General features: G+C 36.2%; 1 protein-coding gene across 5 annotated transcripts in view; it reads left to right on the top strand.

Moving 5' to 3' along the window:
• tulp3 (tubby-related protein 3) overlaps positions 1-14,096 on the top strand; it is a 470,805-nt gene that overhangs the window by 95,161 nt on the left and 361,548 nt on the right. For all 5 annotated transcript variants that reach the window (XR_007935369.1, XM_051929502.1, XM_028805530.2 and 2 more), the window contains 2 exons: positions 11,125-11,249; positions 12,701-12,892. Coding sequence is in view for 4 of the 5 variants with exons in the window: in XM_051929502.1 (XP_051785462.1) it covers positions 11,125-11,249; positions 12,701-12,892 (317 nt within the window). In the remaining variant the exon portion in view is untranslated. The remainder of the gene's footprint in view (positions 1-11,124; positions 11,250-12,700; positions 12,893-14,096) is intronic.

The raw sequence follows: 14,096 nt of genomic DNA, 5'->3' as shown, positions 1-14,096 counted from the left end.
GGTTGAAGGCTGGATCATTTCCTCTTTTTTCAATCTGAGTCTCATTTAAATAGTTTCAATTTTGTAGTAGCTGATTACAACTATGTATAAAAGATTAAAAATAAAACCTGTATAATTCCTTAAATTGTCTTGGTGAAGTATTATTAATTTGCAACCTTTTGTACTAAATAGTCTTCAAATTGTGACATTTCCTTATCAGATTCTGAGAATTAAAAAGATTTTATTTAAAGGAAATATTTAATATTTTACACTTTAGTTTGCTTAAGTGTAATATAAATCAACATCTCTTTTATTGTGCTCAGACTTCGGTTAAATAAAGAGAATATACCAGCCTCCAGCCGGGGTGTGAGTTTTTGTATAGCACCAAAACTGGCTACTAACTGATAGCTTGCGTCTTTGTTTGTTAAATATTTTGCTAACCGTTGTTGGCAGCTTACTTTTTCTCTCTCTAAACTGATGACTGCAAATCCCAACTGAGGATGTTGCCCCTGCCTTGCTAGTTTGTGTTTGAACTTTCATATCAGACAATTATTTCCCGAAATTTCATGTGCAATATTACTTGGTTCACTCTTATGATACAGTTTAACAATTATGTGTGTGTGCTTGCATGCTGCTTGTATATACAATATATCAAACTGGGAAACTGGAACAGTTTGCCTTTATGTATATTAAACTCATAAAATGCTAAAATAAGAATGATTTTTAAAGTTGATATCGCTCATTAAAACAGTTTATATTATTATAAAATACCCTATAATGTATCTCTTTAAGAATATCTTAAAATGAAACTTGGCAATCCAAACAAAAATAGAATTATTGCAAATATACATTTTAACTTAATTTAGATTTTGTAAAAGAACAGGTGTAAGAGATAAATATAATATTATTTAGTAATATTAGTATCATCAAATAAGGTTGTAAATAACCCAACAATGCACTCTGTGTAGTTTCCATGGCAATTAATAAATTAGAGTAGGACTTGCTGAAGCATCAAGATGTTGGATGATAAAAATAAAAGTTGTCCCCATCCAGTGCTGCCATATTATATAATCCATCAAAGTAAGTGGCATATAATTGAGTGGGTACCCTCATTTTTTTTTCCTGTAGTGCAAATTTTATTCAGTTTTTAGGTCTCATTCACATTTTCAATGTTTTCCTGCCTAGGCCAACATTTTGCAAATTTATGCTAGCAAAAGCTCAAAGTCAAACCTTTCCATTATAGCCAAAGCCAGTCCAGGAACAAAAGTCAGTTGTGGAATTATCTTTCCTTCATTGACTCGTTATGACATGCCATAACAAAAAGCAATAAACACAAAGGAAATATCCTTTATACAGAGTAGCACATATATCATATATACCTGCACTTCTTAGCTTAGTAGTAGTAAACACCTGTTATTCATGTATATTAAAATATCCCCCATTATGATAAGTTATGTGCTATCTGTGAGGGAATAACACTGGCGTAGATGAGAAGAAGCACAGTGGAGTTGTGGTCAGAAGAGAAAAAAATACAATTGTTTAGCATCTTCCTTTTGGGTATGTCATCAACATTTCTTATTTTCATCAAGCTCCAAAATATAAGATTTAGATTTTTTTTTTCCCAGAGGTTACTGCTAGGGTATATCTTGAAGGGTACTTTGACATTCTTTATATGAATTTCAAAAGAAACTTCACTGAAGTTCCTAACAGCATGGATATATGTGATCTTACATTTTTTTCTCAGTGTTGATTTCAAATCATTTGATTTTGCTGTTTAATGTGGAAGGACAAGATATAAAGTGAAAGGAAGCACTTCACAAGAACACAAATAAAACAGATATGAAAAGAACCAGGCAGACATAGCTTATACTTTTTCTCATTTGTAACCAAGGTATTTGTTAATTCACAGGTTTACAACAATCCTAACTTTAAAATATAACCAGTAAAGGTGGCAAAGTATTAGAAAGATAACTGTTGTGCATATACAGTAGGAGCTCTCAAATAACCGCTTTGTTATTACTGAATTTGTTATAAACAGTCTTGAATATAAGTTATTATTTGAGAGACACTACATTTTGTCTATAATTTTTTAGCCATGATTTTTATTTCTGCCCTGCAAATTCTTCATATGCCATCTGTGTGTCTTTGTAAGTATATTGTTTAATGCAGTTACATGTAGTATAAACAATGCTAGTATTTGTTTAATGTACTAAAAGTTGGTCCTTTTAAATTTTTTGTTATAATCTTTTGATAAAATGCATATTCATTTAATTTTGATATGAAAAATGTTCAATTATATACAATAGAAAAACCTAAAACATCTGAAAGCAGTACTTTACATACCAACAGAAACAAAACATTTGAATTGTAAACCTGAAAATTCCATTTACTTTAGAAGTTAAAGGTTCTGGTAAAGCAGGATAAGGCTGTCAAAACTCTGAGCTGAGAGATATGTTTTTTTGATTGGTCTGTATAGCAAAACAAGCTTCACATCTACTATGTAACAAAACAATGCCAATGCAACAAAATTGAAAAAAAAGCATAATTCAATGTCAACAGACAATACGCACATTGGATTATATGGTGTAAGTTTTTAGTTAGAACTGCATGTTTAAGAAAATTCTTTCTTTTTTACAAAATTGCTTTTGTGAAGCCATATATGAAAGAAATCAGTATGTGTTTCATGCAAGTAAGAATTTTATATTAACACTATGACTTTATGTTCCTTTTGATGTGTTATTTTATTGTTTCATATTTTTTTATTTACTTTTTTTGATTCATATTTTCTCACAACTATGCTTGTCCCCCTCTAGGGTTTATGGTGGTAAGCATTTTAAAGGAGAAACATTCCAGGCCACTTTAACTACAAATTCATTTACGGTTTCAATTTTACCTTGGCAGAAGTTACACCAACTTGTATAGTTTGCATATTTTTTTATTTTTCACCTCCATTACTGACTGCAAACAGATGCCCAAAACAAGATAATGAAACACTGGTATAAAGTACCTCACTTTCACAAGCTTCTTGCGTGGAAAGCTGGGCTAGCAGGCAATCCATTGTCAGCAGGTTGTTTCTGCTTTATGAAATCTCATAGTTCCTAGCTCTCTTGAGTGCAAAAGGAAGACAACCAGTATATCAGCATCTTACTTCTCTAGATGCTTAAAATCACAGGTAAATTAAATGATCTTCCTAACCTTAAAAGTAAAAAAAAATGTAAACAAGAAAAACACAAGGTTATCCAGATATGAATGAAATACCCCATTGCATGTAAGCCATTATGCACAAAGTAAATAAACATTTACTCAGTATTTAAACCAACCTCACAGCTCCAATATCTGCACATTATAAAGGTTTACTATTTCTTTGACACTATAATTTACTAGGGTGACCAGACGTGCCAGTGACTGACAAGTATAAAAATGTCCTGGTTTTAACAGGCTACACATCTAATAAGGTTTTTAGTGCAGAAAACATTGCTTCACCAAAACAAACATTGTCACAATATATTTACAAAAACATTCACAAAACTCCAAGGGGGATCCCTGCTTGATTTACAACTTGTGTTATAGTCGAACAGCATCTTAAGGATGAGCAAGAAGTACATTAATATAGAATGAGCACCAGCATTTATTTGTTTCCATATCAAGCACTGTGTTGAATTCTGTGTGTTTATATTTGAAAGTGTTTTTCTTCCCGTGCCCTAATACCTAATGATGGCAAGATAATACAGGCTTTAAATGAGGACGGGCATTATGCGTGGGCATACATGCTACAGAAATATCCCGGTTTGGAACTTTGACAATTTGTCACCTTAAAATTTATCATCAGAGTGCCACATTCACCTGATATCCATAATGATCAGTCACTATAATAAAGTGTGTCTTTTACTTCTGTTATTCCCTAACATTTGCCCTAATTGAATAGCTTTGTAAGTTCCATTTTAAAAATATTTTTTATTCAGATCATGTTATTGGCAGTTGCAAATTTTGGTATATGTGTGTGTGTGTGTATGCATGTGTGAGTGGCAAAATGTAATTGCAGTCTGCAATAACTATGAGTTCAGTAACATAATGCCCCTATATCTCCTGTCGCTCACAACGTCAGTTTTGTGACAGACGCTGTGGGCATTATGTGACGTTATGGGCTGTGAAAGGCGCTATATAGGCGCCCGACCCGACACAGATGGACACGGAGGCACACGTAAAAATAAAACACAAATTTATTTTTCTTCAGCTGGAGGGCACATCTTCCCCGTGTCCTCCAGCCACAGCACAGTCCCAAAAACACCAACACAAAAACCCCACTAATTCTTTTCTTTCTCTACCACTCCTCCCAGGCAACCTCGTCCTCCTCCTCCTGATTCTGGCTCCCGGAGCGGTGGCTGCTGGCCCCTTTTATAGTTCACCCGGAAGTGCTCCAGATGCTTGATTGCCGAGTTCTGGCTGCACTTCCGGGTGTGGTTGATACGCTACCCATACGGGCTCAGGAGTCCCAGCTGCAGCACCTCCTGGCGGTGCCTGTGGGACCCAACGGGGCTGCACCCAACTCCAATTCCCATGGAGCCCTGTGGGAAAGTGAGGCACTGCTCCAACCCAGGGGGCGGCCATCTAGCGTCCAGGGGGAGGTATTGCACCGCCCAGGGCTGCTCCCCCTGAATATAGAGTGCAGGGGTGTCCCAGCCGGGCATGAACCCCAGCCGCCTGCCACAGGACGTTACGTGACCTACATCATACCTATTCTGAACTGCGGTTAATTCATTCTCCAACACAGTGAGAGTGGTCCCTGTGACTGACTAGAGTCCTGTGCAGGCCTGTTTTCAGCGTTTTGCCCAGTCCAGATTAGATAATCTCCTGGCCCCCCACAACCCTGAAATGGATTGAGAAGGTTCAGGAACCTACCTACTGAACCCAGGGGTCATAGTGCCTGCACAGCACTCGTACACACCTAAATGTTATGCCATGTGTACATTTTCTAACTTGTCTGGTTTTAAACTGTACATTTATTCCTGTGCCGGTATAGGTGCATGATTTTACATTAACAAAATAGTCATTCAGTAAAGTTCATTCAGTTCTAACCTGTATCTCTTCTAAAGACAAAGTATACTAAACAGTGTAACATTGGCTCTGCTCAGGTGCATGGTCCCCATAGAAGTCCCCAGACTTTATGAATGAAGTTAGGACACTGCATACTCCACACATACATCAATTGAAAATACTAATTCAGAGTACTTATAATGGAAATACTATGGCATCTTAGCGCCAGCTTGTCTCACACATACATATCTACAGTGCTTAAATATTTACTTATAGCTGATTGCAGTTTCTTAAGTTACAGCTGATCAATGTCCAGTTGGAAACTACTTAGTCACTCTCTGTAAAATGAAATTAACCTGCATTTTTTACATTAAGTCACCTAGTCACCTTGCATCACAGTGTCCTTTGCCGTTCAATATTTAGTCTTGCTCATTCCAATGATAATCTGTTGGTAGCTGTCAATCTGTTTTAGGTAGCCTTTTTAGTATATGAAGAGGAAAGATGAGGAAAACAGCAATAATCATAAAATATCATAGAACCTAATGTATAGTATTAAATTAAATCTCTGCATTTGGTGTCACAGTGCACTTTTGGATTAACGCTTGGCATGTTTAGTGCAAATCAAACTTTTTTCACACATTTGCATATGACAGTGAATTCCACTGGGCCCTATTAGGCTTATTGCCTTTACAGTAAAAGTGATTGCAAGGTACAGCACAAATTGTAAAAAACAGTATTTTTCCAGTTTGTTTGAACCTAGGATTAGCCTTCCTGCTTAAAGGTGACATTAAGGAACTGATAATGGAGTGATAGGAAAAAGCAATATGCAATATTTAGTTGAAGCCATACCATACAGTACTCCTGTCTAGAGCACTTAGTTAGCCAGGAAGTGTAGAATGGTGATGCACATTTCTCCACTAATAAGCAACTTTTTGTTTAGAAAATAAACTTTTCATAAAAATATTATAATGTAATTAGTGTGTATGCCCAGTATACAGCACAGTCAAGTACTTTGCTAGTTAACTTTTTCTGTCCTGTCTTTCTTTAGCGCCCTATAGACTATGGCATATGTAAAGTTTTTGTATTTTGTTTTGTTTTAAATACTAGGCACTTTAACTTGTATATCTTTTCAAGGATATACATGTAAGGTTATTCCATTTGATTGTGCAGGCATGTGTGTGAGAGAGCACACTGCGATGGACTGGCATCCTTTAAATGGATTAAGCAGAGTTTGCAACATTATGTTATGATAACAACTGATGTCAAATTGCTAATAATTTTAGCTTTAATTCTGTGAGCTTTTATCATTTTTACTGTCACTGTTGCTTTCTGAAATTTCTGATGGTAAAATTTCTGTTGGCCTTTTTCACAACACACTCTCTGTGTTTTTTTTTGCTCAAAAAGAGCTCATGCATCTTTTTTTTCCTAGTGGTACAGTCCAGGTATCACGTGGCTTCATCATGTCTAGCACATTATAGCTTCTGAGTCCAGCAACTCTGTATCATTATTAAAAATGTCACTTTGCTGGTAGGAGCAAGTGCTTAGGACACTTCTCCTCTTTATTTTGAATTACATTCTACTTTGCATGTTTTTTTTTTCCCCTTACGGCTACAATGTCCGACACTGACTCTGAAGATACCTTGCCCCAAAACAAACCCTCTGGACTCTGCATGGCATGCCAGGCTATCCTATACCCCCAGGCAGCCAGTCATGTGGTGTATGCAAAAGTAAAACCTGCATCTCCTGTCCTTATTCAGGGTGCTGTATCATTTTCATCTTTTTTCTCATCAGCACATTCTGATGGACCTTGCATTCTTGTATGTATTAGCCTTCCACTATATCCGATAAGAATTTTCTGAGGCTTAGCTATGTTGTCATTGCCAGTCACTCCTATGTCTTTTTTGTTTATCCCAACATCCCGTTTTTAGCTGCTAAAATTATTTAGCAATAATCAATACTAATTCTTTTGCTTAACAAATTTCACCCTTTTCAGGAGAACAACTTGTAATCAGATTTATTAGCTAATTATGCCTCAGCTTGTTAGGATCTTGGCTAATTCTGATCAACTTTCACATTAATCTTTAAACGTCTTGTGAAATACTAATTTGTTTTTCTTGATTAAGCAATTACTTACAGTCATAAGAAAAAGTTTGGGAACCCCTCTCAGCCTGCATAATAATTTCCTCTACTTTCAACAAAAAAGATAACAGTGGCATGTCTTTCATTTCCTAGGAACATCTGAGTACTGGGGTGTTTTCCAAACAAAGATTTTTAGTGAAGCCCTATTTAGTTGCATGAAATTAAATCAAATGTGAAAAACTGGCCGCGCAAAAAATTTGGGTCCCTTTGTAATTTGCTGATTTGAATGCATGTAACTGCTCAATACTGATTACTTGCAACACCAAATTGGTTGGATTAGTTTGTTAAGCCTTGAACTTCATAGACAGGTGTGTCCAATCATGAGAAATGGTATTTAAGGTGGTCAGTTGCAAGTTGTGCTTCCCTTTGAGTCTCCTCCGAAGAGTGACAGCATGGGATCCTCAAAGCAACTCTCAAAAGATCTGAAAACAAAGATTGTTCAGAAACATGGTTTAGGGGAAGGCTACAAAAAGCTAGCTCAGAGGTTTAAACTGTCAGTTTCAAATGTAAGGAATGTAATCAGGAAATGGAAGGCCACAGGCACAGTTGCTGTTAAACCCATGTCTGGAAGGCCAAGAAAAATACAGGAGCAGAATATGTGCAAGATTGTGAGAATGGTTACAGACAACCCACAGATCACCTCCAAAGACCTGCAAGAACATCTTGCTGCAGATGATGTATCTGTACATCGTTCTACAATTGAGCGCAATTTGCAGAAAGAACATCTGTATGGCAGGGTGATGAGAAAGAAGCCCTTTCTGCACTCACGCCACAAACAGAGTCACTTGTTGTATGCAAATACAGGTGCTGGTCATAAAATTAGAATATAATGACAAAGTTGATTTATTTCAGTAATTCCATTCAAAAAGTGAAACTTGTATATTATATTCATTCATTACACACAGACTGATGTATTTCAAATGTTTCTTTCTTTTAATGTTGATGATTATAACTGACAACTAATGAAAGTCCCAAATTCAGTATCTCGGAAAATTAGAATATTGTGAAAAGGTTCAATATTGAAGACACTTGGTGTGCCACACACTAATCAGCTAATTAACTCAAAACACCTGCAAAAGCCTTTAAATGGTCTCTCAGTCTAGTTCTGTAGGCTACACAATCATGGGGAAGACTGCTGACTTGACAGTTGTCTAAAAGACGACCATTGACACCTTGCACAAGGAGGGCAAGACACAAAAGGTCATTGCTAAAGAGGCTGGCTATTCACAGAGCTCTGTGTCCAAGCACATTAATAGAGAGGCGAAGGGAAGGACAAGATGTGGTAGAAAAAAGTGTATAAGCAATAGGGATAACCGCACCCTGGAGAGGATTGTGAAACAAAACCCATTCAAAAATGTGCGGGAGATTCACAAAGAATGGACTGCAGCTGGAGTCAGTGCTTCAAGAACCACCACGCACAGACGTATGCAAGACATAGGTTTCAGCTGTCGCATTCCTTGTGTCAAGCCACTCTTGAACAAGAGACAGCGTCAGAAGCGTCTCGCCTCAGCTAAAGAAAAAAAGGACTGGACTGCTGCTGAGTGGTCCAAAGTTATGTTCTCTGATGAAAGTAAATTTTGCATTTCCTTTGGAAATCAAGGTCCCAGAGTCTGGAGGAAGAGAGGAGAGGCACAGAATCCACGTTGCGTGAGGTCCAGTGTAAAGTTTCCACAGTCAGTGATGGTTTGGGGTGCCATGTCATCTGCTGGTATTGGTCCATTGTGTTTTCTGAGGTCCAAGGTCAATGCAGCCGTCTACTAGGAAGTTTTAGAGCACTTCATGCTTCCTGCTGCTGACGAACTTTATGGAGATGCAGATTTCATTTTCCAACAGGACCTGGCACATGAACACAGTGCCAAAGCTACCAGTACCTGGTTTAAGGACCATGGTATCCCTGTTCTTGATTGGCCAGCAAACTCGCCTGACCGTAACCCCATCCCATAGAAAATCTATGGGGTATTGTGAAGAGGAAGATGCAATATGCCAGACCCAACAATTCAGAAGAGCTGAAGGCCACTATCAGAGCAACATGGGCTCTCATAACACCTGAGCAGTGCCACAGACTGATCGACTCCATGCCACGCTGCATTGCTGCAGTAATCCAGGCCAAAGGAGCCCCAACTAAATATTGAGTGCTGTACATGCTCATACTTTTCATGTTCATACCTTTCAGTTGGCCAACATTTCTAAAAACCTTTTTTTTGCATTGGTCTTAATTGATATTCTAATTTTCCGAGATACTGAATTTGGGACTTTCATTAGTTGTCAGTTATAATCATCAACATTAAAAGAAATAAACATTTGAAATACATCAGTCTGTGTGTAATGAATGAATCTAATATACAAGTTTCACTTTTTGAATGAATTACTGAAATAAATCAACATTGTCATGATATTCTAATTTTATGACCAGCACCTGTACTCATTTAGACAAGCAAGATTCATTTTGGAACAAAGTGCTTTGGATTGATGAGACACAAATTGAGTTATTTGGTCATAACAAAAAGCGCTTTGCATGAAGAACACTTCATTCCAAGAAAAATACCTGCTACCTACAAATTTGGTGAAGGTTCCATCATACTGTGGGGCTGTATGGCTAGTTCAGGGACTGGAGCCCTTGTTAAAGTCAAGGGTCGGATGAAGTCAACCCAATATAAAAAAATTCTTCAGGATAATGTTCAAGCATCAGTCACAAAGTTGAAGTTACGCAGGGGTTGGATATTCCAACAAGACATTGACCCCAAACACAGTTCGAAATCTACAAAAGCATTCATGCAGAGGGAGAAGTACAATGTTCTGGAATGGCTGTCACAGTCCCCTGGCTTAAATGTCATCGAAAATCTATGGGATGATTTGAAGCAGGCTGTCCATGCTCTGCAGCCATCAAATTTAACTGAACTGGAGTGATTTTATATGGAAGAATGGTCAAAAATACCTCCATCCAGAATCCAGACACTCATCAAAGGCTATAGAAGGCATCTAGAGGCTGTTATATTTGCAAAAGGAGGCTCAACTAAGTATTGATGTAATATCTTTGTTGGGGTTCCCAAATTTATGCATCTGTGTAATTTTGTTATGATGCATATTACATATTTTCTCTTAATCCAATAAAAATGTCACTGCTGAAATACTACTGCTTCCATAAGGCATGTCATATATTAAAAGGAAGTTACTACTTTGAAAGCTCAGCCAATGAGAAACAAAAATCCAAAGAATTAAGAATTCCCAAACTTTTTTATATGACTGTATAATGAAAGCTGACTTCATTAATTGATGATTAATGTACACTTTCTTTTTACACTTTCATTTTACTATCATAAATACATAAATAACAATGTTCTCAAACCTGGAGGCAAATCTAATAGTATCAGATGCATGACAAAGACAAATCATGAATTTGGTGTCAGATTATTGCAAAACCCATTCATGGAGACACCTACATTCACAGTTGCATGTGACCCATTTACAGATGCCAATTAACTTAATTTGCATTTCTTTGGGAATGTGAAAAATTGAATACCTGAACAAATACAAAAATAGGGAAAGTGTAACCCACACACGGCCAATAGCTAACAGACCATGACACTTGAATTCAGAATGTTATGTTTTTAGGTTTACTGCAGATATTTGGATATTAGGTGCACATAATTTCTTGACTACATTTACACAATAATAGCTGAATAATCACAATATGTTAAAAGTGAAAAACTTCTGTTCCTCCATTTTGAAACCATCTTTTGGAAAGTGCTATATCATGCTGCAGCCGGTCTTTGCAAAAGTGGGCATGTAATGGGAACCTTTCTAGTGTAGAATGCATTTGTAACACATGAAAAGCTTTCCAGAATAAAAAAAAAGATGACGGTATACACTATGGTATATTGTTTATGTGGCATGTTTTGAAGGGAAACAGCATTAAAGGAAGAAATTCTTCATAGAATATCCAACCCAGCCTTACCATTTTTATCATTATAGGAATATCTGGAAGCTTGAACTTCGATGAAGACAACAGTGAAGATGAGGGAGAGAGTGCCAGATCTCTCTCTCCTCATGCAGAAATCCAGCGACCAGCATCTGCTTCAAGTACTAAATCTAACACGGTCAGCCTTATACCTTTCAAACTTTTATTTGGTAACACATTCTGCAGTTTTTCTCTTCTATGTAACAGATATTGTATGACAATCATTATACTTTAATTTGTGATATTTTTATAATCCTCATATGCAGCTTAATTCATCCAATCAAGCTGTCATAGAAACAATAATTCATTACTGCCAAGAGAATACAATCAGCATATTTTATTAGTTTTTAAAATTAATTTTATAAATAAACTTCACATAATTTTTTAATGAGGCAATGTGTAGCTAAGCATGTGTTTAATGTAATCAATGTAAACCTCTGTGTTAATGTTTGCAGTGCACCATCTATTGGAATATATTTTGTAATGTATATGTAGCTGCTGAAATATATAAGGTGACATCAGGCACAGGTAAGACGCATGTCAAAAGAATTCTCAGAGTCCAAGAGTTCGTTTTAAAGGTATTTAGTGAAAGGTAAAAGCAAATAATCCACACAAGAATAAAAGAAAAAATAGTTACACATGTAGAATAAAAGGCAAAAAAAAAGGAAAAATGTATCTTCTTTAAACTTAGCTTTTCTTGAAAGGCTTTAGTAATTTCTATACTTAAAAGTTCTTAATTTCTTCTTCTGTACGCCTTAGCATACGGTGCGGTACTTAAGTAAACAAGTTTTCTTTACTTGTTATTTCTCACATTCAAAAGGCTCGTAAGCCAGTTGGCACATGGGCAAGTGCCCAGACACGGTCACGGTTAAAAACCGTATGCCTCTTACACCTTATACAAGGCAAGGCTGTCACTAACTAACTGAAGAATAATGTTTACTCCAAGCTGTTAGAAATGGTAAGAATATACCAGTATGATTCTATTTACAGGGGTTATAAGAACCTCCCATTATTTATGCATTGTCATCTAAGAAATATTCATGAATCTTATAGAACAAGGAAAATGGCTCTTACAGTATATATTAATAAAATTCATTGCATTTGTCATTCCAACAAAATAGCACATCACAAACATTTGCAATAATAAAATGCTTTAAAAGCAGTGAATGTGACGTGATATCTTTTTGATTCTGTTTTTTTTGGTCTGTGAAATAATTTGTGTTTATTTTGGCATTTGGTTTCTCATTTCTCATTTCATACCATATACAACCTATTCTGTCAGTGACAATTTAGATGTAGATGCATTGTAATATTTATCATTTGAGATTTCTATTGTTGTACTACATATAATGTAGTAACTACTGGTGCAATAAATATTATAACTAATATAATACTATATTGTTCTTCTGTTTACTATACATACATGAGATGTGTTAGTTCACATGTACAGTATGTGTTAATTTCTTAATGGCATTGCCCAAACCTAAAACTGCAGCAGGAAATATAGGTTGATGTAAATAAAAATTGAACACAGTACAGTTAATCAGCATAATAAAGAATTTCCCCTACCATTACTTTTTTCTGTATCAGGAAAAAGCAGCATCTGGTTCCCCTCAATTGGATGGACCAACTATTGATGTTGAGAATCTAGAAGAGTTTGCTCTAAGGCCAGCTCCCCGTGGTATTACTGTGAAGTGTCGTATTACAAGAGACAAGAAAGGCATGGACCGAGGATTATATCCTACTTATTTTATGCATTTGGAGAAGGATGATGGTAGAAAGGTAAGAGGACAAAGTAATCTGTGCAAGTTTTGTTTTTAATGAATAAGTTAATCGCTACCTGGCAACGTAATCCCTGCTTAGTCTTAATTTCTTCTTTACTTCATTTACTTATACCTTACAGTGTGGGATAAGCGTCTTGTATAAATAAATGTATAATGCAGATTTCTTTATTTGAGTCACAAAGGTTGTATGTAATGTTCGCCACGACTAATTATGCTTAAAACAAAAGATTTAGTTGTTTTCTTACTGCTCAGCTGCCTATAACAATTAGTTTGGGATTTTGTTTGCTTTAAATAGCAGCCAGCATGGGTTTATGAGAAGAAGGTCCTGCCAAACCAATTTTTTCATTTTTTTTTTCAATTGTTTTTTTGAAGAAGCAATGGGAATAGTTGACAAAAACAAAGCATACAAAATAATTTACCTAAACTTTCAAAAACGGTTTGATATAGTCCCACACCAAAGATTCATTCTGAAACAACAAACTGTAGGCATCACAGGCAACCTTTAAAACTGGATCTCTAGTTGGTTAACCAGTATGGAGACAAAGAATACAGATAGGAAGAGAATGCTCCACATGATGCAAGGTCATCAGTGGAGTCCCTCTTTGGTTTGTCCTTGGACCATTACTTTTTCTTATTTTTTTTAATGGCAATAATTCTAGAATAGCAAACTTGTGAAATTTGCAGATGACACTAAAATTGGAGGAACACTGAGGAGGCAGCAAAAAGAATGGAAAAAGGCCCGGGCAAACACCTTTAAAATGCATCTTAATGTAGAAAAGTGCAAAGTGCTGCACATGGGCAAAAAGAACATAAATTATATAAATAAAAGATGAGAGACACTATCATACAAGGAGCATCCTCTGAAAAGGATTTAAGAGTATATGTTAACGCAAAATTTTCATTGACTAAGTAATTAAAAAGACAAAATGTTAAGTTGTATCATAAAAGCTGTTTAATTTAAGTCAAGGGACATTATGTTCAAACTATATAATGCCACTAGTAAGACCGCATTTGGAGTATTGTGTGCAGTTCTAGTCCCCATGGTACAAAAAGACATAGCAGCATTTGAAGCTGTGCAGTGGAGAGCAACCAGGTGCATTCCAGGACTTAAGGACATGTCCTACTCTGACAGACTCAGAGAATTAAATATGTTTTGTCTCTAGCAGAGGATACTGTGTGGGGACCTAATCCAGGTATTTAAA

Source organism: Erpetoichthys calabaricus, chromosome 1 (genome assembly GCF_900747795.2).
Source record: "Erpetoichthys calabaricus chromosome 1, fErpCal1.3, whole genome shotgun sequence".
Lineage (NCBI taxonomy): Eukaryota > Metazoa > Chordata > Cladistia > Polypteriformes > Polypteridae > Erpetoichthys > Erpetoichthys calabaricus.
The sequence above is the reverse complement of the archived record's forward strand: the minus strand, read 5'-3'. Positions and strand labels throughout refer to the sequence as shown.